General features: G+C 47.7%; 1 protein-coding gene across 4 annotated transcripts in view; it reads left to right on the top strand.

The window, feature by feature from the left end:
• Positions 1-24,930, top strand: part of HERPUD2 (HERPUD family member 2) — a 71,511-nt gene that overhangs the window by 36,332 nt on the left and 10,249 nt on the right. For 3 of the 4 annotated variants that reach the window (XM_033930192.1, XM_033930191.1, XM_033930193.1), the window contains exon 8: positions 915-1,029. In XM_033930192.1, the coding sequence (XP_033786083.1) occupies positions 915-1,029 (115 nt within the window). The remainder of the gene's footprint in view (positions 1-914; positions 1,030-24,930) is intronic. The other variant, XM_033930194.1, reaches the window with a different exon arrangement.

Genomic DNA, 24,930 nt, shown 5'->3' with positions numbered 1-24,930 from the left:
TACACTCATTCTGACCCCTACAATGGTTCACTATCATTTTTCGTTCTTATTGTCCATAGTCCACTTGAACACTCACATTGCTGCATATCTCCTTAGGACCCCCAAAGAAGGTTATCATTGCCGAAACATGGACCATGTCAAGTTCACACTACATATCTGTATTATGATATACAAGGAATATATACACTGTGTTGTGATATACGTAGAATGATCCACATCACTTTTTTATTATTTATTTTAAAATTTTCTATACTGTTTAAAACTAAACGGTTTACATAATTTACATACATCATTTTAAAACAAAAACATGATAAACATGCAAACAAACCTCAGAAATCATGGCTAGAGAAAGGCATCTACAAATAACTGCGACTTAAGTAGTTTTCTAAAAATGCCCTTTTCACGGCAGTTTTGTATCCGACCCACCAAGGAGTTCCATATCTTAACTCCTGCACAACAAAAAGTTATACCGGTCTCAACAAGTCTTGGATTCACAGTTGTCTTCAGTGAGGACTTCTAATAAACTTTTAATCAAGATCATCGATTCTACAGTCCTGTTTCTTTTTCATAATTTTTGCAAAAACATTTTCCTAGAAAGTTGTAAATGTTTTGCAAGAGCTTTCATTAGCACTTCTGGTGCTGTTTGCCAAAATAGAGTTGATGAATACAAAACTGTGATGGGGACAAATTAATTTCATTCAGAAAACTTTGGTCACCCAAGCCAGGTTTGATTTAAAGGTGGAAAGCTTATAGTCCTATGTCAGTTCTCCTGAATCATCCATTGGCCCAATTTAATATTATGTTAAATGATTAAAACAAACAAACAAAAAAAACCCATGTTAGAGCTTATTTCATACTGGTTAAATTCTTAGGGGTTGTTTTTTTGTTTTTTTTAAAAAAAATATATTAAATAGGCATCAAGCAGGCTGGTTTCCTTTTAGGCAAGATGGAGGACAACAGCAAGCAGCTAACAACAATGCAGATGTGAATCGTGATGGGCAAGTCAATAACCCTGAATTTCAAGAAATGGTAGGTGAAAGCAAGCTGGTACTAATGCCCTTCGCTTTATATTCAAGCACACACTCCATTTTGGATAGCAATAACTATTGTATTTAGGGGAAGTCCTGCTAGTTTTCCCCCTAAGAGAATGTTGTTGCTCAGCACAATGTAATAAGTTAAGGACACACATGATCTATACTTTGTAAATTTATAACACTTTAATCTAGAGCAGTGTTCTTCAACCACCGGTCCACAGTGCAATCGATGCGGCGTTATCTTCGAGCCAGGTCCCTCTTCCTAACTGATTCAGTGCACAAAGTCACGGACAGTGGCTCCTTACGGGCATCCTGCGCCTGAATCGGAAGCCTTCCCTCTAACGTTGCGACGTCAGAGGGAAGGCTTCCAGATGAGGCACGGGACGGCAAGGTGCAATTAGTACTATTATGGGGGAGGAGTCTGGGGTGGACATTGGGTAGAGATGGGCGGGGTCTAGCCCATGACTTAGCCCCGTGTTCTTCAACCACCGGTCCATAGGTATAAAAAGGTTGAAAAACACTGATCTAGAGTATGCCCATAGCTTAAACAAACAGGATGCCAGTTTAAAATTTTGTACACTTTGTTAAACATATTTAAACCCTTTTTGTGTTTTCTTTTTTTAGCATTATGTGTTTGATGTTTACAAAACTACTTTATCAAAGACCTGCTTAAGATAATAGACCTTCAATTTCTTCTGAAATATAAATGAGTTTTCTGCTGGAGCTTGAAAGGCAGCACATGTCTATCGGAGCTACAGAGTTTTACCCCTTAAGCAAAGGGGGCATCTTAGTGATTGTGTTTAAAAGCGGTACTTGACTTGGAAAACTTAACTGGCCAACATCAAGGTCATTATGACCGATGCATGATGAATGGATTTATTTTAAGTGACTTTATAGTTTCCGGGGAGGGTACAAGTTAGGGAACGGATTTCTGATCTGGGATTCGCCAAAGAAATAATGGCAAGTGCTATCTGTTTGTAGGATACATTAGGGTTTTCCAGAAAAAACTAAAGTTGGAAAAACTGCAAATTAAGAACATAAGAATAGCTTACTGGATCAGACCGATAGTTCATCAAGTCCAGTAGCCCGTTCTCACGGTGGCCAATCCAGATCACTAGTACCTGGCCAAAACCCAAGGAGTAGTAATAGTCTATGCTACCGATACAGGGAAGAGTGAGAGAGGACATGATCGAAACATTCAAGATATTGAAGGGAATTGACTTAGTAGAGAAAGAGAGATTGTTCACTCTCTCCAAGGTGAAGAGAATGAGAGGGCAATCACTAAAGTTAGAAGGGAAAATATTCCGTACAAACGTAAGGAAGTTCTTTTTCACCCAGAGAGTGGTAGAAATCTGGAACGCTCTTCCAGAGGCTGTTATATGGGAAAGCACGCTTCAGGGATTCAAGACAAGGTTGGATAAGTTTCTACTGGAACAGAACATATGCAGGTAAGGCTAGACTCAAATAGGGCACTGGTCTTTGACCTAAGGGCCGCTGAGTGAGGGGACTTCTGGGCACGATAGACCACTGATCTGACCCAGCAGCGGCAAATCTTATGTTCTAAGCAGTCTCTTCCCCCATGTCTTTCTCAATAACAGATTATGGACTTTTCCTCCAGGAACTTGTCCAAACCTTTCTTAAAACCAGCTACGCTATCCGCTTTTACCACAAACTCTGGCAACGTGTTCCAGAGCTTAACTATTCTTTGAGTGAAAAAATATTTCCTCCTATTAGTTTTAAAAGTATTTCCCTGTAACTTCATCGAGTGTAACAGAGTGAAAAATCGATCCACTTGTACCCGTTCTACTCTACTCTGGATTTTGGAGACTTCAATCATATCTCCCCTTAGCCTTCTTTTTTCCAAGCTGAAGAGCCATACAAGAGGAGTTCCACCCCCTTTACCATCTTGGTCGCTCTTCTTTGAACCTTTTCTAGCGCCACTATATCTTTCTTGAGATAAGGAGACCAGAATTGAACGCAATACTCCAGATGAGGTTGCACCATGGAGCGATACAGGGGCATTATAACATTCTTAGTCTTGTTAACCATCCTTTTAAAAAATAATTCCTAGCATCCTGTTTGCTTTTTTGGCCGCTGCCGCACATTGGGCAGAAGGTTTCATCTTATTGTCTAAGGTGACATCCAGATCCTTTTCTTGGGTGCTAATCCCCAAGGTGGACCCTAGCATCTGGTAACTGATTCAGGTTATTCTTCCCAATGTACATCACTTTACATCTGTCAATAAATTTCATCTGCCATTTGGATATCCAGTCTTCCAATTACCTAAGGTCTGCCTGCAATTTTTACTTTCTGCAGATGATTTCACTCTTGGGACAGCTCTGGCTGTGGGAGAGCGCAGACTCTGAGGTCACGTGTCTGCTTCCTAGGGGCAGACTGGTTTGCAGTGCACCCACTTAGATTGCCTGCATTAACAGTTCGTAGGCTCATGGACTGTTCTTTGGGAGTAAGACTTGCCCCAGAGTCATCCGCAGTATGCTTGAGCACAGGCTGAGTTCATCCATGGTATTTTTTTTTTGGTCCAACTGCTTTCCTCCCCTATTTACATGCATGAGGTCCGCTGGGGGTTGAGGTCTCCGGCTGGTTCGTTGAGTCTGAGAAAGTAGTCCGAAGACACAAGCAGTCCGAATTCCAGGCTTGTTCAAGCAGAAGTTTTCCCTCTAAGCTGTTTGCAGCTTCCACACTGGCAGCTTCCAGCACACAGCATTGCACAGTGAGTAACAGGCTGACAGCATGGTAAATGAAATAGGGGGAGGGGTGTATTTAAAATTAGATTTAGAGGGGTTTGGGGGTTAGAGTTAGGTTCTCCCACCTTTTTTAATACATGGAATGTATCTAGTCTCGGCTTCCAGGATGGTATTTTTGAATAACATCTATGCCTGTTGTAAATTTTTGATCTTTGCAGCTGATCCTTTAATTCCAAAAACTTACCACCAGTTCAGGAGTAGCATTGAAAGTTTTCGAAAGATTTTTTGTCAATTTGTCAAATTTAAACTGTAGGTTTTGTCCTCTTTCACAAGTGGAAGGAAGCCCATGCAGGTTATAAGCAGTGAAAGTGAGGAACAAGTGGAATCTGAGTAAAAACAAAAGTGAAAGTATACATCAGCACCTTCTGTTTTGCATTTAAGTGCAGTTTTTTAAGGTGCTGAAACATAGCTCCAATGTATGCTTTCACTTCCAATTTTGTCTGGGCTTGCACACAAGAGTTGTGTTACTGCAAAATCTTTTGTGCACATGTGCCAATAACATTCCTTTTCATACTTTTGATTTACTAGCATAAAGTAAGCGCACATATCATTTGCATACTAATTCCTTTAAGCATGCCTGAGCTATTATTTGATGGTGTTGCCTTGTAAGCTTCAGTGCCCAGCTTTGAGAGATGGCCTTCAGTATGGATAGGGATCTACAGTTCAGTAAGTTGGTGTAACCAATGCCAGTAATTTTGGAGCCTTGAGTGAACATTTGTCTCAAGTGTCTCTGTGCATTTCTCATTCATGGCACTAAATAATTTACTATTGGCTAATGTGTTTGCTGACATAATTGGCATTAACTGTTCACAACTATATCAAATTATTTAATTGATTTTATAGGATGGGTTAATATAACATAAGAACATAATAGCTGCCATACTGGGACAGACCAAAGGTGCATCAAGCCCATTATTCTTTTTCCAACAGTGGCCAACCCAGGTCATAAGTACCTGGCAAGATCCTGTGGCATAAAACAGATTTTTCTCCAGTCCTAGTATTGTCCATTTACCCCCACTCTCTGTTTCCTATCCACCAACCAGTTTTTAATCCACGTGAATATATCACCCTCTATTCCATGGCTCACAATTTTTTGAAATAGACGTTCATGTGGGACCTTGTCGAACACCTTCTGAAAGTCTAGATATACAATGTCGATCGGGTCATCCTTGTCTGTCTGCCTGTTTACTCCCTCGAAGAACTGCAGTAGGTTTGTCAAGCAAGATCTTCCTTTGTTGAAGCCGTGCTGGCTGGTCCTCACCAGATTGTGTCCGTCAAGGTGATCTGTGATGCGGTCCTTTATCAGCACCTCTACCATCTTTTCCGGTACCAAGTCAGACTCACTGGTCTGTAGTTTCCCGGATCTCCCCTTGTACCTTTCTTGAAGATCGGCGTAACATTTGCCACTTTATAGTCTTCCGGAATCCTTCCTGATTTGATCAACAGATTGGCTATTAGTTGAAGCAGTTCAGCTATAACCCCTTTCAGTTCCTTGATTACCCTCGGATGGATGCTGTCCAGTCTCGGGGATTTATCATTTTTAAGCCTATCAATCTGCCTGCATACCTCTTCTAGAATGACCGCCGACCCTGTCAGTTTCCATCTTCATTTCCTGTGTATAGCCTGTTGGCTTCTGGTATATTAGATATATTCTGTTCGGTAAATACAGACATAAAAAATGTGTTCAGTTTGTTGGCGATGGCTTTGTCCTCCTTTAGTACTCCGTTTATTCCATGGCCATCAAAAGAACCCACTGCTTCCTTCGCGGGCTGTTTCTCCTTAATATATCGAAAGAATGGCTTAAACTTTTTTGCCTCCTTGGCTATTTTCTCCTCATAGTCTCTTTTGGCCTCTCTTACCGCCTTATGGCACTTGCTTTGATGTTTGTGCTTTTTCCAGTTTTCGTCTTTTTCCATTCCTTAAACAAAGTCTTCTTGTCTCTGATCACTTCCTTCACTGCTACAATGAGCCATGCCGGTTCCTTGTTTTTTCCTCTTGGAACCCTTGTTGATACGCGATATATATAGATTTTGCGCCTCAGTGACTGTGTCCTTAAAAAGGGACCAAACTTGCTCTAGTGTATTTACAGTGCTTATCCTCTTCCTAATCTTCTTCCTCACCATGACTCTCATCCCTTCGTAGTTCCCTTTTCAGAAGTTCAGTGTCGTGGCAGTCATTCTGGATTGATTTTTTTTTGTTCCCGTGTCCAGGTTGAAGTGGATGCCTTGTGCCTGTCCTCATAGTGTGTGAGTTGCGTCCTGCATGGAATTAGCTGGGGGCAGAGAGAGCGAGTGCAGCTCCATCAAGTAACTGGATTGGCTTCTGGGGGGGGGGAGGGGGGTTACAGGCAGGTAGGGATCCCCGGCAGCGGCTTTGGGGTGGGGCGGGCGCAGACAGGCAGGGATCCCCAGCGGCGGGCAGGGAATATCCTCCGCAGCAGCCAGGCCATGGACCCCCAGTAACACGGCAGAATGAATTCCCCGATGTACAAGGCCGAAGCAGCCTGTTTAGAATGCTGCCAGCCCTGACGCTGCCTTGGACTTAGGTAGGGCTCACTCGCGGTCGGCGGGGAGGGAAGGATGGAGGGACAGCAGGGGTTCAGCTGCGCGGTGGGGGCAGGGAGGGGTGCTCGAGGGTTCTGCTGCATAAGGGATGGGAGGGAGGGAAGGATAGAAGCTGGGCAAGGGTTATGCTGCACGAGGGAGGGAAGGATAGAAGCTGGTCAAACTTCTGCACAGGGGGATGGGAGGGAGGGGAGGAAAGATGCTGCACAAGTGGGGGAGAGAAAGGAAAGAGGAAGAATTGGGGTGAAGGAGAGGAAGGGGGAGAGAAAAAGAGGAAGAATTGGGGTGAAGGAGAGGAAGGGAGAGATGATTATGTGCATACCTCGAAAATAAGACCTAGTGCGTTTTTTTGGGCCCAAAATTAATATAATATACTGTCTTATTTTCGGGGAAACACGGTAGCTATATTTCGGGTTCCTCTTTCCCATGTTCATTACTTCACACTTGCTCACATTAAACGTCATCTTCTATTTTGATGCCAACTTTCTCACAAGGTCCTCTTGCAATTTTTTACAATCCTCTTGCGACTTAACAACTTTGTCATCAGTAAATTCAATTCTCTCACTAGTTATGTATATTTATTGTCTACTCCAAACAGTTCTTTAAGTTTATCCAGAGAAGACTAAATACTAGGTTCAAAATAAGTTTATTTAGTCAAATTTAATTCTGATCTATAGGATTTCATCAAAGGAGATGCAACCCTTACCATAGATATAGGAGGGTATCCCCAACCCTATATGTCAGGTCTGTCTGTCCATGTTAGATTGTAAGCTTTTCTTAGCAAGTACAGTCTATAAATGTCAAAATGTACAGTGCTGCCATACGCCTTTCAGTGCTATATAAGTAATAGAAGGCGGTTTGAAAAGTGCGATGATAAAACAAGTTAAACAGATATTTTTAAAAAGCTGACAAAACCTATTTTTTTCCATGGGATGTTAAAACTGCACACTCTCTGGACTAAGTGTTTAGCCCTCAACGGAGACCATGTTGAGAAATATAACTGGTTTTTGGAAAAAAAAAAATTATATACAACTGGTTTTATTACTGAAATTTTCAAACCACCCTTGTAGCAATAGTCATCAGTGGGGATAGCAGTGCTGGTCATTGGGAGGGGGGAGAGATAGTTGTGCCGGTCGTGGGAAGGGGTGGAGGACAGCAGTGCTTGGTATTTGGAGGGATGGAAAATAGCATGGTTGGTAATCAGGAGGGGAGGAAAAAAAGCACCATCATCCAAAGGAGGCTCGAGTATAAACCAAGAACCCCATTTTGGGACCATTTTTTTGGGCCCAAATTTCTCGGTTTATATTCGAGTATGTATGGTAAGTGGCTTCAGTTTTTACTCTAACCTGCTTTCCTATGTAAGTGGTTTTCTCATAATCTTTATCATTCAAACTTGGTTGCAAGAAAAAAATGCTCAAATAAGAATAAAGGAGAGCCAGTGGGGCCCTGGAAACTGCCTTTCAGGTATACATGAATTTATAAAAAATCCATATACTCTACTGGTTGGTTGGTTGCTTGATTCTTTTTAAATTTTTATTTGTAGAAATTTTAATATTTTTTTTCAAGATGTTTTATAAAAAAAAAAAAATCTTTAAGTTTTCAAAGCCAACGAAAAGTGCAATACAATATACATACAAATAATAATAATCAAATAAGCACTTATAATCAATCAGTATCAATACAAAAATAAAACCCCCTCTCCCAACCAACATTTTCATCAGGAAATAAAACCCCTTCCCCCCCTCGGATGTGTGTATAACAACAGAAATAAAGAGAAAAGACAACTATAATGAATCCACAAAAGACGTCAATGGGCCCCAAACTAACATGAATAGGTTTAGGTTCCAGCATGGGACAGCTCTTGGAGTATCTGTAATCCACACTCAGATGCTTGGGGGGCATATCTAGAAGCAAACACCTGACTGCAAGGTGAAAGTAAAAACAAAGGAAGTTGTTTATTTAAGAGCCAGTCCATGAATACGCAAATGAGGCATATTAGTAGCAATCGATGCAACCGTGGATACACAAAATCGTGCATTGTGAATGCGTGAATAACGAGAACAGATTGTACATTCATTACTCCTCTTACAGTTCTCAAACAATTCATGATAGGAGCTGATTTTATTGGCCATAAACATAGAAACATAGAAATTGACGGCAGAAAAGGGCCACAGCCCAACACTCCCTGACTTTTACTCCCCTATAGATCCCATGTGAATATCCCATTCTTTAGCACTCTCCAGACCCGCTCTTTTCCTATGCACTCTCTTTACAAATGGGTATATATCCAATCATGACCAGCAGGTGGAGACTGAAAACAAAACTGTGGGACAGTATATCATATACTCCCTTCTCTATTTACCTCAGTCTTCTTTCAGTCTCCAGCAGATGTTGATTTGATCTGTACCCATCTCCCTTGGTAGGGCTGTTGGAATTTGTTTAGGGGGTTTATTGTCCCTGTTTTTGGCTGGACGGAGCTTGGGCGGACCCTGTTTGGGGGTTCGTCCGACCTCGGGGGTGTCAAACCCGGCGGGTCTCGAGCGGGGTCCCTCCCCCCACTTCCTCCACCTCCCCACATTTTTCTAGAGGAGCTTCAGCAGTAAGCCTTGCCCCCTAAATCAAGCAAGTCATATTGCTTTGAGAGCCTGTGGAGTCTGTTCTGTAAAAAAAAAAAAAAAAATCCTGAGGTAGTGCTGGTCTGGAGGGTTGTTTCCCTTTAAGAAAACTGTATTTTACTGTATTTTTTCATCTAACCGGCACTTTTTTATAGCTAGGTCGCGTATGGAGCAATGAGCACTTCTAAAGGGAAAAAGTGCTCATTGTGCTCCAGGCGCGAGGCACTCGCGGCTGGCCTGTGCAAGCGGTGTTCAGGCCGGTGCGGTGGAGGAGCTCCGTCGACAGCGGCTGCAGGCGCCCAGAGCTCCCCGCCAATGATGCCTCGCGAGTCGGCTGGGAGCAGTGGGGAAGCCCGGTCTTCCCCAACCGCCCACGGAGGAATTCCCCGAGCCGCCAATGGTCGGGTTGTTGGGGATTCCCTCTCAGCTGATGTTTTGACAGCTGATGCCGGCTTGCCAGTTTTAGCGGCTGGGACTGTTCAGGTTTCTCAGCCGCTACAGGCTATGGAGGGAGCATTTTTGGCGGGAAAGTCGCCATCTTCTCAGTCTGGCCCCTCCATTTTGTCTTCCACCTCAGGTGACCTTCCCCCTGTATTGGAAAAACAGGGGCAGGTTTCTGCTGGGTCCCCTGCTGTGGCAGGGAGTCCCTTGGGACCCTCGGGGGGTTTTTCTCCTGATTTCTTTTTTTCTTTGTGCAGAGCCTATTTTCAGGCGGCTGGGGGTCCCGGATGTGCTCAGGGGGTTTCGGGGAGTGGGGTTTCCTCCGCGCTCCCTGCGGCTTTGCCTCTCTCATCTGTTGTGGCGTCCCCTCCTCCTCCTCCCTTGTCCAAGCGTCCGCGGGTGTCGTGGGACGAGGATTTATGGTCGGAGGAGCGTGTCGGTCTGGATGAGGACCTGGACCCTTCTGAGGATTTCCAGGACCCTCTCGGGACGGCCGCTGGCGGCGGGTTGTCGGGTTTCCCGTCCTCCGGCGAAGAGGCGTCCGTGGTGCGCCTTTTTCAGAGAGATGAGCTGCCGGACTTGATTCAACAGGTTTCTTCGGTGTTGCGTTTTGAGGATGCGCTGCCGGAGACTCCGCGTGTGGGGGACCATCTGCTATGGGGGATCCGTTCCGTTTCCCGCTCTTTTCCTATGCATCAGGATATTCGGGATATTATACTGGAACAGTGGAAAACGCCGGAGGCGCTGTTTCGTTTGGCGCGCAGCATGGCTCGTTTGTATCCCATCCCAGAGGGGGATCGGGCTACTTTAGCATCGCCAGTCGTAGACGCGGTGGTCTCGGCGATTTCTAAGCGGCATAACGTGCCTGTTGAGGGCGGTTCTGCCTTGCGGGACTCTGAGGAGCGCAAGTTGGAGAACATCCTTAAGCAAAATTTTCAGGTCTCTGCCTTTGGGGTCCAGGCGGCTATTTGTGGGGGGCTGGTCGCTCGTGCTGTGTTTCGGTGGGCTGAGCGTGTCCTGGATCAGGAGTCTGATGACTGGTCTTTGGTGGATCAGGAGGTGGCGAAGATTGAGATGGCTGCCTCGTTCCTCTCAGATGCTCTTTATGACTTGGTGCGGATCTCGGCTAAGTCTATGGCCTTTGGCGTGGCCGCGTGGCGTATTTTGTGGTCGGCGGATGCTGCGTCCAAAGCTAAGCTTACTAAATTTCCCTTCCGGGGGTCTTTTTTGTTTGGGGAGGAATTGGATAAGTTGATTCAGACTCTGACGGACTCAAAGGTGCCCCATCTGCCTGAGGACCGTGCCCGCCCTGCGTCTCGGGGTGGCGCTGCCCGTGGGTGTTTGCGGGAGTTTCGCAAGTATTGCCCTGGGCGTGGGGCTGCTTCTTTCCCGGCTCCAGGGTTTTCCCGGGGTCGGTTCTTCCAGCGCATGCAGCCCTTTCGGGGGGCCCGTCGGGGGGCAGGGAATCCCTCCACCGGTTCCCCTGCTTCCTGTCCTGCACAATGAATCCTTGCCGGCGCCCCCTTTGGTTCCGGTGGGGGCCCGGCTGCGCAAATTTTTCCCCAAATGGGCCGAGATCACGTCCAATCAGTGGGTCCTGGAGGTGGTGCGGGACGGTTATGCCCTGGAGTTCACCCGCTCTCTGCCGGATCTTTTCCTCGCCTCTCCATGTCAGACTCCTTGGAAGACGCAGGCTTTTCGCCAGACCCTTCAGCGCTTGATAGATCTCAAGGCAGTTGTTCCGGTGCCCCCTCCGGAGTGGGGCACCGGCAGGTACTTCATTTACTTTGTGGTGCCCAAGAAGGAGGGGACCTTTCGGCCCATCCTGGATTTGAAAGGGGTCAACAGGGCTCTCAAGATTCCCTCTTTCCGCATGGAAACTCTGCGGTCGGTCATTCTGGCGGTTCAGCCGGGGGAGTTTCTCACTTCTCTCGATCTGACGGAGGCCTACTTGCATGTTCCCATTCGGGCCTCTCATCAGCGCTTCCTTCGCTTTGCGATCTTGGGTCGGCACTACCAGTTCTGTGCGCTTCCCTTTGGTCTGGCCACGGCTCCCCGGACGTTCACCAAGGTGATGGTGGTCGTCGTGGCAGCCTTGCGGTCGGAGGGCATTCTGATACACCCCTACCTGGACGACTGGTTGATTCCAGCAAAGTCGTTGCAGGAGAGCTCCCGGGTTACGGCTCGGGTGGTGGAGTTTCTCCGGTCGCTGGGCTGGGTGGTCAACCTTTCCAAGAGTCGGTTGGTCCCGGCTGAGCGTCTGGAGTACCTTGGGGTTTTGTTCGACACCTCCTTGGGGAAGGTCTTCCTTCCAGAGGCCCGGGTGAGCAAATTGCAATCTCAGATTTGCCTGCTTTTGGCGTCCCGGTGTCCTCGGGCGCGAGATTTCCTCCAAGTCTTGGGGTCGATGGCGGCGTCCCTGGACGTGGTGAGGTGGGCGCGGGCCCACATGTGTCCTCTCCAGTATGCTCTGCTCCGGAGGTGGTCTCCCCAGAGGCACGGGTTGGATGTTCCTGTTTCCCTGCGAGACATGGCGCGCTGCAGTCTGCGTTGGTGGCTCTGGATCTCCCGCAGTGGACGGTTGGGGGGCTCAGTGTTTGGGTCACTCAGCTCAGGGCACCTGGTCCACAGAGGAGGCCTCCTGGTCGATCAACGTGTTGGAGACCAGAGCGGTCCGTCTGGCGCTGTTAGCTTTCTGCTCCCTTTTGTTGGGCAAGTCGGTCAGAGTACTGTCAGACAATGCCACGGCGATGGCTTATGTCAATCGTCAGGGGGGCACCAAGAGCACTCAGGTGGCGCAGGAGGCGGCTCGGCTCATGGTTTGGGCGGAGTCCCATCTTCTGTACCTCTCGGCCTCTCACATAGCCGGGGTAGAAAATGTTCAGGCGGACTTCCTCAGTCGTCACTTCCTGGATCCAGGAGAGTGGTGTCTTGGCGCCGTGGCGTTTCAGTTGATAATGCAGGCTTGGGGGCAGCCCCTGATGGACCTGATGGCCACGAGTGGCAACGCCAAAGTGCCCCGCTTCTTCAGTCGTCGCAGGGACGGTCTGGCCGAGGGTCTGGATGCTCTGGTCCAACCGTGGCCAACGGAGGGGCTGTTGTATGTGTTCCCTCTTTGGCCATTAGTGGGCAGAGTACTTTTTCGCATTGTTCACCATCCGGGTCTGGTGGTTCTGGTGGCTCCGGATTGGCCTCGACGTCCGTGGTATGCGGATCTGGTGAGGCATCTGGTGGCAGATCCTCTTCCTCTCCCTCTCTTGGACGATCTTCTGACGCAGGGTCCCATTCCCATGTTCGACCCGTCTCCCTTCTGTCTTACGGCTTGGCTCTTGAATGGGGTCGCCTTAGTAAGAAGGGATATTCAGATAAGGTGATCTCTACACTCTTGGGGTCCCGGAGGCTTTCTACCTCTCGGGCTTATGTGCGGGTTTGGTGTCTCTTTGAGGGATGGTGTCGGGCGCGGGGAGTGGTCTCTTTTCGCGCTTCTCTGCTTAACATTCTAGAGTTCTTGCAGGATGGCCTGGATAGAGGCCTGGCTTGGTCTTCTCTCCGGGTTCAACTTGCGGCCCTGTCGGCTTTTAGAGTGTTGGTGACAGGTCAGCGTTTGTCGGCCATTCCTGATGTGATTCGCTTTTTGCGGGTGGCCAAGTTGCTCAGGCCTCCCCTGCGGCCCTCTGTTCCCTCTTGGGATCTTAATCTGGTTCTCTCTGTGTTGGTGCGCCTGCCTTTCAAGCCGTTGGATGGCTGTTCTTTGAAGGACCTTACTCTGAAGGCGGTCTTTTTGGTGGCCATTACTTCCGCTAGGCAAGTTTCTGAGCTTCAGGCTTTCTCTTGTAGGGCTCCCTTCTTGGAATTTTTGAGGGAGCGGGTTGTCTTGCGGCCTGTTCCTTCCTTTCTGCCGAAAGTAGTTTCTCCTTTTCATGTCAATCAATCGGTGGTGCTCCCGGTCTTGGGTAGTCGGGAGGGCTCTTCTGAGCAACGGCAGCTGCGCAAGTTGGATGTCGGTCGGGTCCTCCGCTCTTATGTGCAGCGGACCCGGGAATTCCGGAAATCCGATCATCTCTTTGTCCTTCTGGCGGGTCCTCGTCGGGGGGCTGGCGCTTCTAAGGCTACTATTGCGCGCTGGATCAAGGAGATGATTGCTTCCACTTATCTTCTGAGACAGAAGCCTGTTCTGGAGTTTCTCAAGGCTCATTCCACTCGGGGTCAGGCAGCTTCTTGGGCTGAGTCGTCGCTCGTGCCTCCAGTGGATATTTGTAAGGCTGCAGTTTGGTCCTCCTTGCATTCCTTTGTTAGACATTATCGGGTAGATGTTCAGGCGCGTCGGGACGTGGTGTTCGGTGAGCGTGTTCTGGTATCGGCCCTTCGGGGTCCCGCCCGTGAGAGGGACTGCTTTGGTACGTCCCATTTGTAAAGATTAACCTCTACTGGTATGGAGAGTGCTAAAGAAGGAGAAATTAGGTTCTTACCTGCTAATTTACTTTCTTTTAGCTTCTCCAGACCAGTAGAGGTCCCCACCCTGTCTGTTGTTGTTGTTGTTGGAGCTGTTTCGCGGGCAGTTTTTGTTTTTTGCTGCGGGTTCTAGTATTTTTCTAGGGCCGGGGAGAATTGAAGAACAGCGGCTGTGGCTCGGCTGGCTTAGCTGGCGAGCTGTGGGGACATTTTTCCTTCGGGTATTTCTCCTCTGCATTTTCCAACAGCATTTGGGTATGTTAGTTGTTACTCCTGTTCGGAGTATTGTTTTCTTTCTGTTTTCCAGTTCTTGGTTCTGCTTGGTTATTCGGCAGACTGAGGTAAATAGAGAAGGGAGTATATGATATACTGTCCCACAGTTTTGTTTTCAGTCTCCACCTGCTGGTCATGATTGGATATATACCCATTTGTAAAGATTAACCTCTACTGGTCTGGAGAAGCTAAAAGAAAGTAAATTAGCAGGTAAGAACCTAATTTCTCCTTTTCTCTTAAAATCTGACACGCTGTTGGCCTCAATCACCTGCTGAGGCAGCTCGTTTCAATGATCGACTACCCTTTCGGTGAAGAAGTACTTCCTAGCATCACCTTGAAATTTCCCTCCCCTGATTTTCAACGAATATAGAAATAAAAAAGGAAAAAATTCTGATACATCTGACTTTCTTAATTCTAAGAATGTAGCTGTTGCTGAATTACCGTATTTTCACGCATATAACGCGCGCGTTATATGCGTTTTTACCTACCGCGCATACCCCTCGCGCGTTATATGCGTGAGCGCGGTATACAAAAGTTTTAAAACATAGTTCCCACCCTGCCCGACGCCCGATTCACCCCCCCCAGCAGGACCGCTCGCACCCCCACCCCGAACGACCGCTCGCACGCGCTCCCACCCGCACCCGCATCCACGATCGGAGCAAGAGGGAGCCCAAGCCCTCTTGCCCGGCCGACTCCCCGACGTCCGATACATCCCCCCCCCGGCAGGACCACTCGCACCCCCACCCCGAACGACCGCTCGCACGCGCTCCCACCCGCACCCGCATCCACGATCGGAGCAAGAGGGAGCCCAAGCCCTCTTGCCCGGCCGACTCCCCGACGTCCGATACATCCCCCCCCCCCGGCAGGACCACTCGCACCCCCACCCCGAACGACCGCTCGCACGCGCTCCCACCCGCACCCGCATCCACGATCGGAGCAAGAGGGAGCCCAAGCCCTCTTGCCCGGCCGACACCCCGACGTCCGATACATCCCCCCCCCCGGCAGGACCACTCGCACCCCCACCCCGAAGGACTGCCGACTTCCCGACAATATCGGGCCAGAAGGGAGCCCAAACCCTCCTGGCCACGGCGACCCCCTAACCCCACCCCGCACTACATTACGGGCAGGAGGGATCCCAGGCCCTCCTGCCCTCGACGCAAACCCCCCTCCCCCCCAACGACCGCCCCCCCCAAGAACCTCCGACCGCCCCCCAGCCGACCCGCGATCCCCCTGGCGGCCCCCACGACCCCCCCACCCCCCTTCCTCGTACCTTTGGTAGTTGGCCGGACAGACGGGAGCCAAACCCGCCTGTCCGGCAGGCAGCCAACGAAGGAATGAGGCCGGATTGGCCCATCCATCCTAAAGCTCCGCCTACTGGTGGGGCCTAAGGCGCGTGGGCCAATCAGAATAGGCCCTGGAGCCTTAGGTCCCACCTGGGGGCGTGGCCTGAGGCACATGGGCCCAACCCGACCATGTGCCTCAGGCCGCGCCCCCAGGTGGGACCTAAGGCTCCAGGGCCTATTCTGATTGGCCCACGCGCCTTAGGCCCCACCAGTAGGCGGAGCTTTAGGATGGATGGGCCAATCCGGCCTCATTCCTTCGTTGGCTGCCTGCCGGACAGGCGGGTTTGGCTCCCGTCTGTCCGGCCAACTACCAAAGGTACGGGGAAGGGGGGGGGGGGGGTCGTGGGGGTCGCCAGGGGGGTCGCGGGTCGGCTGGGGGAGCGGTCGGAGGTTCTTGGGGGGGGCGGTCGTTGGGGGGGAGGGGGGTTTGCGTCGAGGGCAGGAGGGCCTGGGATCCCTCCTGCCCGTAATGTAGTGCGGGGTGGGGTTAGGGGGTCGCCGTGGCCAGGAGGGTTTGGGCTTCCTTCTGGCCCAACTACCAAAGGTACGGGGAAGGGGGGTGGGGGGGTCGTGGGGGTCGCCAGGGGGGGTCGCGGGTCGGCTGTGGGGGCGGTCGGAGGTTCTTGGGGGGGGGGCAGTCGTTGGGGGGAGGGGGGTTTGCGTCGAGGGCAGGAAGGCCTGGGATCCCTCCTGCCCGTAATGTAGTGCGGGGTGGGGTTAGGGGGTCGCCGTGGCCAGGAGGATTTGGGCTCCCTCCTGGCCCGATATTGTTGGGGAGTCGGCGGTCCTTCGGGGGGAGGGATGTATCGGACGTCGGGGGGGGCATCAGGCTTTCAGGATGGGGACAGACCTTCAAGGGGGGACAGTGCACGGAAGTCAGGGGGGGTGAACGGAGAGTCGGAAAGTCAGGGCGGGCGAAAGGAGCGTCGGGCAGCATGCGCGGTATACCCGTGAGCGCGGTATACCAAAGTTTTTGTACATATCATCGTGATTTCTGCGCGCTATACCCGTGTGCGCGTTTTATACGGGTGCGCGTTATTTGCGTGAAAATACGGTACTCGGTGAAGTCTTGTCCTGTCTTTAGTTACTCACATTTTGATTGTATTGTAAATTCCAGTGAGCAGAGACTGGTGTTTACTGAAGGCCTATGTTCACCACTATAAATAATACAGGTCCCTGTTTGGCTGCCCTTTCCTATAAGGTCCTCCATATCCCCCTCCCCTCAACTGGCCTCTTAGTTGGGGACTTTATGACTTGCTCAATTTTATTCTTAATTCTTCTCAGATTAATTACCAAAGCAAATTTCTGTAATTTAGAGGAGCTGCAGCAATTCACATTGGAGCTATTTCTGTATTGTTTACATAGCCACTAGGTGCTGCTATTTTGCTTCTGAAGTTTCTGTGGGTTGCATTATTATAATTGTGAAAAATCCTAAATGTAGTGGGATAGATACAGTGTACTTGAAGGTAAGTGCAGCCTATAGATTAGGTGAAAATGTGTAAATGACGATAAAGCAGTAGGTTTAAGATAAACAGAATGTGTATTAAATTCTTGGTAAACTAAGATTTTTGCTCAGTTTTTCTTTTTCATAGGCAACAATTGGTGGTGTTGAGATAGAAAAGAGTCCCCTATACCCCATTATTCTTTTGCCGAACCTGCCCATATGGACTCATAAAGAGCTTTGATGGGCCTGTGCAGACTAGAACATAGAGGAAGTAACAGCTAGTGCAAAAGGATTACTCTGGATTCAATACTTACCAAAACACAGGATTTTTATCCTTATTTGCAGAAAGTTATAAATTTTAAAAAATAGATATCACCATTAAGATAAAATTTAAGCCTCACTACAACGCAGAATCTGGTATATGACAGGTATTGGTGGTGGAGTCATTTGTTCAGTGCTAAAAATATCATCGGATTTAAGGCTCCTTTTACGAAGGTGCGCTAGCGTTTTTAGCGCACGCACAAGATTAGCTACTGCCTGCTTAAAAGGACGCGGTAGCGGCTAGCGCGCACTAAGTGCACGCTAAAACTGCTGGCGCACCTTTGTGAAAGGAGTTCTTAATGTAATTACTGGGGAGAGGCCAGTAAGGAAAATTACTATAGCAGTGTGTAAAATTAAAAAGGGAAAATGACAGTGTAAGAGAATTAGGGGGCAGGAGAAATCTAAAAGGAACAGTTGCAAAGGTTTAAAATTTTGCAGGCAATGTGGACACTATTTAAAAGCAGTACCTTGGAATCACAGGCTAGATCTATTCTTTGCATTGCAAAAGCATGAAAAGATCCCACATGATTAGTAAGGTAAAAGAGGCTTTAAGGCCAAAAGGATGACATTTAATAACTGAAAAGTGAATACCAATGTGTTGGTAGAGTGGGGTGGGGTGGGGGTGGGGGTTTAAGGAGAGGTATAAGCAGTGGGATAAGTTCAGAGCAAAATTTTACAGAGTGTTGCTTCGGGCTTAACATAAGAATTGCTATACTGGGAAGACTGAAGTCTAACAGTGGCCAACCCAGGTCTCAAGTACTTAGCTAAATCCCTAGTAGTAAAACTGATTTTATGCTGCTTATCCTAGAAATAAGCAGTGGATTTTTCCAAGCCATCTCAGTAATGGCCTATGGATTTCTCTTTTAGGAAATTATCCATGCCTTTTTTAAGCCTTGCAAAATTAACTCATTCTACCACATTCTCTGGCAATGAATTCCAGAGTTTAATTACATATTGTGTGAAGAAATATTTTCTCCAGTTCATTTTAAATCTAATACTTAGGGCTCCTTTTACAAAGCCACTGTAGCGGTTTAACGCATGTAAAGCTTACAGGAATGGGACAGCGACAAAACTCACGGGATGGGAAATTAAGTTCCTGCGGGGACGGGGAAAAATTTGTCCTTGTGTCATTCTCTAATGCACAGTACTGTCAGTGCTGTGCTTTACCACCTCCTTTAAGCAGAAACTGTGGCTAGGAAGGGGAGACAGGTGGGGACCAGTAGTAGTGCATATGCACAGTGTCCCTGTTGCCTGTGGTGCTGGCTGTGGGGAAGGAAATGAAGAGGAAGGGGGGATATGGTGAAGAAAAGTAGGAAGGGCAATATGAAAAAGAGAATAAGGGGATGAAATTGGGGGAACACAGGAGAAAGGGGAGAGGATATGAGGAGGAAAATAGTGAAGAGATGGGTACTATGTTACTATGAAAGGCAGGAGTGAAGGGAGAGGGTGTGAGTAAAATAAACAGGAAGCAGGAACAATGGTGAGGAATAAGTGAGACGGTGAAAGAAGAGGGAGAGGATATAACAAAGGCAGGTGGAGAGAGCTGAGGGATGTTTGATAAGCTAGAAGTATACAAGAAGTGGGAAGAAGCAAGCGCTGGGAGAGGAGGGATATGTGAAAAGGAGCCAAGGAGGTAGGAGAGGGTTGGGAAGACAAAGGAAGAATATAGGTAGGATAAGGAAAGTAAAAGAATCAGAAGACATGTGATCTTATGATATAACCAAATAAAGATTGTTCTGCCTTATCACCATCTAGAAGAATTGCTGAGAGAATTGTATGGATAAACAGAAGAAAATTCAGGGGCTCTGTAAAACTGCAAAAACTAGTGCATAAATGCAAAGCCTATGCAATCAATGCAGGGGGCATGTCCAGCATCTGCTTACATTTAACGCAGAGGGCAGACACTGAGTACCATTGCATGTAATGTAGTTCCGTGTATCTAAGGGGACACGAAAGCTAGTGTGTGGTACCAACCCACGTACTAGCTGTCATAGCTGGCCAGAGACCAGTGTTAGCCCTGATACAGTTGTTTTTTTTAAATTTTCAAAATCATACATTGAACCATGGAACAATGAAAGAAGTAAAATGCTCTTTTAAGCAAAATAGAAGAGACATAAAAAAAAAAAAATCCTTTTAGACGTCAATCTTTGAAGGGAGGTGGACAAATGCAAAGTAATGCACATTAGGAAGACTAATCCAAATCACAGTTATCGGATGCTAGGGTCCACCTCGGGGGTTAGCATCCAAGAAAAGGATCTGGGTGTCATCTTAGACAATACGATGTAACCTTCCACCCAATGTGTCGTCAGCCAGAAAAGCAAACAGGATGCTAGGAATTTTTACAAAAGGGATGGTTAACAAGACTAAGAATGTTATAATGCCTCTGTATCGCTCCGTGAAGGGACCTCACCTGGAGTATTGTGTTCAGTTCTGGTCTCCTTATCTCAAGAAAGATATAGCAGCACTAGAAAAGGTTCAAAGAAGAGCGATCAAGATGATAAAGGGGATGGAATGCCTCGTATGAGGAAAAGAGATGGCTGAGGGGAGATATGATTGAAATCTATAAAATCCTGAGTGTAGTAGAACGTGTACAAGTGCATTGATTTTTTAGTTCATCAAAAATTACAAAGACTATGGGACACTTGATGAAGTTACAGGGAAATACTTTTAAAACCAATAGGAAATTTTTTTCACTCAGAGAATAGTTAAGCTCTGGAACAGAGGATGTGGTAAGAGCGTATAGTGTAGCTGGTTTTAAGAAAGGTGTGGACAATTTCCTGGAGGAAAAGTCCATAGTCTGTTATTGAGAGAGACATGGGGGAAGCCACTGCTTGCCCTGGATCGGTAGCATGGAATGTTGCTACTTTTTAGGTTTTGGCGAGGTACTAGTGACCTGGATTGGCCACCGTGAGAACAGGCTACTGGGCTTGATGGACCATTGGTCTGATCCAGTAAGGCTATTTTTAATGTTGTTAACTTTTAAGAAACTTCACAAATGCCTGCACCACGCATGCGCAAGTGCCTTCCCGCCTGTCGGCTCGCTGTTCGTCAGTTCTTGATTTTTTTCTGGAGCAAAAAGGTGCTTTTTCCTGGACCTTGTCCAGTATGCATTGCCTTCAACCCATATCGATTTTTGTACGACTGGCCTTTGGCCGTTGTTTTTTCCTTACTTTAATAATTATTTCTTAGTTAAAATTTATTTATTTATTAAAAAAAAAAAAAAAAAATATATATATATATGTAATGTAATGTAATTTATTTCTGATATACCGCTACATCCGTTAGGTTCTAAGCGGTTTGAAGAAAATATACATTAAGATTATAAATGAGAAGTAAGAAGGTACTTAAAAAAATTCCCTTACTGTCCCGAAGGCTCACAATCTAACTAAAGTACCTGGAAATTAATAAAGAAGAGAAAATAAAGATGGTTGAAAAAAGAAAAATTCTATGTGAACTTATAGGATGGAAATTAAACTGACAGTGAAGAACTGTATGAAAAATACATATGGAATGCAGTTAGAGAGGATAGGTTACAATCTATTTATGTTATTTGTTTAATTGGAAGGTGTTAAGGTAGGTAATTTGGGGGAAGGTTATCTGAAGGTAGGTGAATCTTCTGGAGGTAAAAGAGGAGGGGTTAAGATATTTGGATGAATTTTTTGAAAAGCAGGGTTTTGATTTCTTTTCTGAATGTTTTGAAGTTGTCTGATATTTTTATAAGATTGGAGATGGAATGGTTGATTTTTGCTGCTTGTGTTGCCAGAAGGTTGTCAAACATTTTCTTGCGTTGTGTGCCTTTGAGTGGGGGGAAGGCGAAAGGGTTCGAGGTTCTTCTGTGTCTTGAGGTGGAGATTTGGTTTAAGCGGTTGTTTAGATATACTAGTCTTTAAGCCCATTACATTAACGGGTGCTAGAAAGCAGCCCCCTTTCCCTCTCCCCCTCCAGTTCCTCCCTAACTGTCTCTCCGTAGCCCCCTTCTGTCTTCCCCCCTAAGCAAAATGATCTGCCTCCCAGCACACCCCTCCAATTCCTCCCTGACAGTGTCTCCGTGGCCCCCCTTCCGTCTCCCCTCCCAAGCAAAGCTGTCTGCCTCCCAGCACACCCCTCCCCCCAAAGCAGACCCCTTTCCCTCTACCCCTCCAATTCCTCGCTGACTGTCTTTCCGTGGCCCCCCATTTTGTCTCCCCCCCCAAGCAAAGCTATCTACCTCCCAGCACACCCCTCCCCTAAAGCAGACCCCTTTCCCTCTGCCCCTCCAGTTCCTCCCTGACTGTGTCTCCGTGGCCCCCCTTCTGTCACCCCCCCAAGCAAAGCTGTGTGCCTCCAAGCACACCCCTCCCCCAAAGCAGGCCCCTTTCCCTCTTCCTCTTCCTTCTTCCCAGTTCCTCCCTGTCTCTTAGTGGCCCACCCGATTTTATCTTCTCGCGGTTTGGCCAGCTCCTCTAGTCCCTTGCCGCCGCCGCCACCCCCTTCCCTTCCCGCGGTTGACAAACCTCTTGGCTCCAGCAGCGGCCGCAGCACTGTAAACACGCTGCTTCGCGGCCTCTACTGCCCCGATTTGCTCTTCTGTGTCCCTGATGACGTCATCAGAGAAACGTAAGAGCAAATCAAGACAGTAGAGGCCGCGAAGCAGCGTGTTTACAGTGCTGCGGCCACTGCTGGAGCCAAGAGGTTTGTCGACTGCGGGAAGGGAAGGGAAAGGGGTGGCGGCGGCAAGGGACTAAGGTAGCCGCCCAGACCGTGAGAAGAGAAAATCGGGTGGGAGGCTCAACGGGGATTGGGGGGGGAGGGGCAAAGACGACGACGACGAAGACTGAGCCCTTGCTTTCTCCCTAGCTCCCAGTGCCCTACCGGTCTGTACACCGCGATCTGGAGAGCAGGGAGTGCAATGGTTGCGGCTGGCAAGCAATGCGGCTGGGAAGCAGTAAGGCTGGGGACTCGCGTATGCGCACGTCTGCAAAGCCACGGACATACATCTCACAGATCAGGGATTTCAGATCACGCAGATCTGAGTGCGCATGCGCGTCTAGCGTTTTATTATATTAGATATATATAATTATTTCTTTTTCCTCACTTGGGCCTTTCAGCCTTTGTGTTATTCTTGAGTGGGCCTTTTCTTCAATCTCATCATCAAATTTAATTTTGCCGCCACAATTTTTCCATCCATGTCGAAACTGTTGACCGACTTTTAAAAAGTGCTGTCGGTGCCAGCAGTCTATTTCAATCACTGACCCGCATAGTTGGTGTTTGCAGTGTTTGGGCCCTGAGCATCGTGTTGACATCTGCATGCACTGTTCCACCTTACAAAAGTGCTCACTAAAAGTTCATTGCATTCAGCAAGAGATGCTCTTCGGTTCAGCCATTGACACCGGAAAGCACTCTGAGCCTGCGGTACCAGCATCAACATCGGCATCGGATGAGAATTCAGCCAGCTAAGAAAGCACCCTCTTCCCAGCAAGCGTTGCAGGCCTCTACAGCATCAAGTCCTTTGAAGCAGGCCAAACATCGAAGTCATTGCTCCCATCTCTACAATTTGTGTCTCCTTCAGAGCATGCATCCTCCTTGAGGTCACCCACTCCTATGTACCCTGCCACACCAGATACCTGCTGTTAAGACAAGGGTTCCGGTGCAGCTCTTCAAAGAGCAACTCAATGAGTTTTTCAGGAGGGAGATCAGTGACATGTTTAAATTACATGCAACACTAGTGCTAATATCGACTTCCTTGGTACCAGCCCAGCATAAAGCATAGCACCTTGAGGCCATGGGGGATTCCAGATCTCCATCGAGGTATCGGTCTAACTCTCATCGATCTGCCAGTAGACAATGACGCTCCCCATCAAAACATCGTCACTCTTCATCGAAGCATTGATGTCCTCCTTGACACACCGATGCTCTTCATCAACTAGACAGACACTCTGCATTGAGACACTGTTTTTCTATATCACATCGATCCCATGTTTCCAGGGATAAGAGAATTTCCCGTTATTCCTCTTCATTGTTCTCATCAGATTGGTACTGAAGACATCGAGGAGCATCATCTCATCATTCTCCTCTTCACTCTTCATCTTACAGAGAGTTACCTGGGGTTCCTGCAGTTGATTCTGATCTCTCATGCCACCATACTGACTCTGAGTGTGAGCCCACTTTGTGGGCCTCTAAATCATATGGCATACCTTCAGATCCATCTCCTCCTCCAAGAAGAAGATCTCCTCCTGACGGACTTCCTTTAACTAAATACATTAGACAGTTGGGCAAGGCCCTCCCTATCAAATTAGAGGCTGACACTGAGCCCAGGGCAGAGCTCCTTGATGCCTTAGATCAGGGGTGTCCAACCTTTTGGCTTCCCTGGGCCGCATTGGCTGAAAATTTTTTTTCTGAGGCCGCACAAACACTAACACTAGCCGATGAACAAAAAAAAGGCTGAGCAGGTCCCAAATCTGCAATCACTAATATAGAAGATGTATATATCTAATAATAAACCTTCCTTAAAGGGACACTGTGGAGAGGAACCCAAAAAAGCAGTAATACTTACCCTGGCTGAGTGATCCCTCCACGTGTACCGCTGATAGTGGGAGCAGCCACAGGCTTCCGCATCCCCACTCTGATGAGCAGGGATGCACGCTCCTGGTTCACCCATTCACTTCTATTACAGCTACGGTGAGCCTCTTCAGAGGTGAGCCTCATTAGAGCGGGGATGCTGAATCAGCTGTCAACAGCGCACGTGGAGGATCATTTAATCAGGGTAAATATTATTGCTTTTTTGGGCCTCTCACTTTGAGCTTAGACTCCCTCAAAATGAATATCTCCCCTGCTGTAGCTAGTAGGGATCCCCAAGCCTCACCAACTGATGGCCACCTCCTCCCCCTCCAACTTCCCAAGTTCTGCAGCTGGCAGCAATATTGCAGAGCTGCTGCCTTCCCTCCTCCCTTCCCCCCTCCCCTTGGCTTTCATGCATGCATGAAAGCAGTGGCATCTTAAGGATATTGCCATTGGCTGCAAAGCTTGGAGAGCTTGAGTTGCCAGACTGGAGGAATATGTCTTCAGTTGGCAGGGCTTGGGAATCCCCACTAGCTCAAGTATTTATAAATTGCACTCAGGCGGGGAGAAACTTTGGTGCCCATCTACTAATTTTGGGCTCCAGTCCCTCCCCCAAATCAGCTGTATATGACTACACCACTGAATACAAAAATAATTGTGATGCACATATCCCAAAGCTAACATATTCCAGTTAATAAATTCAAATAAAACAATTTTTTCTATCTTGTTGTCTGGATGTTTTGTTTTTCCATCATCTTGGTCCCAATTTCTCTTTCTGCTTTTTCTCTATCTTCAACTAATTCTCTTTCCAGTGTCTGCTGTCCATTTTTTTCTCCTCTTCTGTCGTTTAATTTCCTTCTTATGCCTATCTCCAACGTATTGATTTTTTCCCTTTCTGCTTTCTTAACTTTTTTTCTTTTTTGCCTCTGTCCACTCAAATCTTGCCTTCTTTCTCACCCTTCTTCTTTTTAAATGTTCAGCTACCTCTCAATTCCACATCTTCTCTGTCCCTAGCTCTCCCATTTCCCATCTCACTCATTTCCCAGCCTCCTATTCCCTTCTATCTACTCCCCATTACCATATTTCTACCACTGTACTCGCTGCTCTCTCACTCGTCATCACTCTTTTGACCTCATCCACA

The sequence above is a fragment of the Geotrypetes seraphini genome, chromosome 2 (genome assembly GCF_902459505.1).
Source record: "Geotrypetes seraphini chromosome 2, aGeoSer1.1, whole genome shotgun sequence".
Taxonomy (NCBI): domain Eukaryota; kingdom Metazoa; phylum Chordata; class Amphibia; order Gymnophiona; family Dermophiidae; genus Geotrypetes; species Geotrypetes seraphini.
The sequence above is the reverse complement of the archived record's forward strand: the minus strand, read 5'-3'. Positions and strand labels throughout refer to the sequence as shown.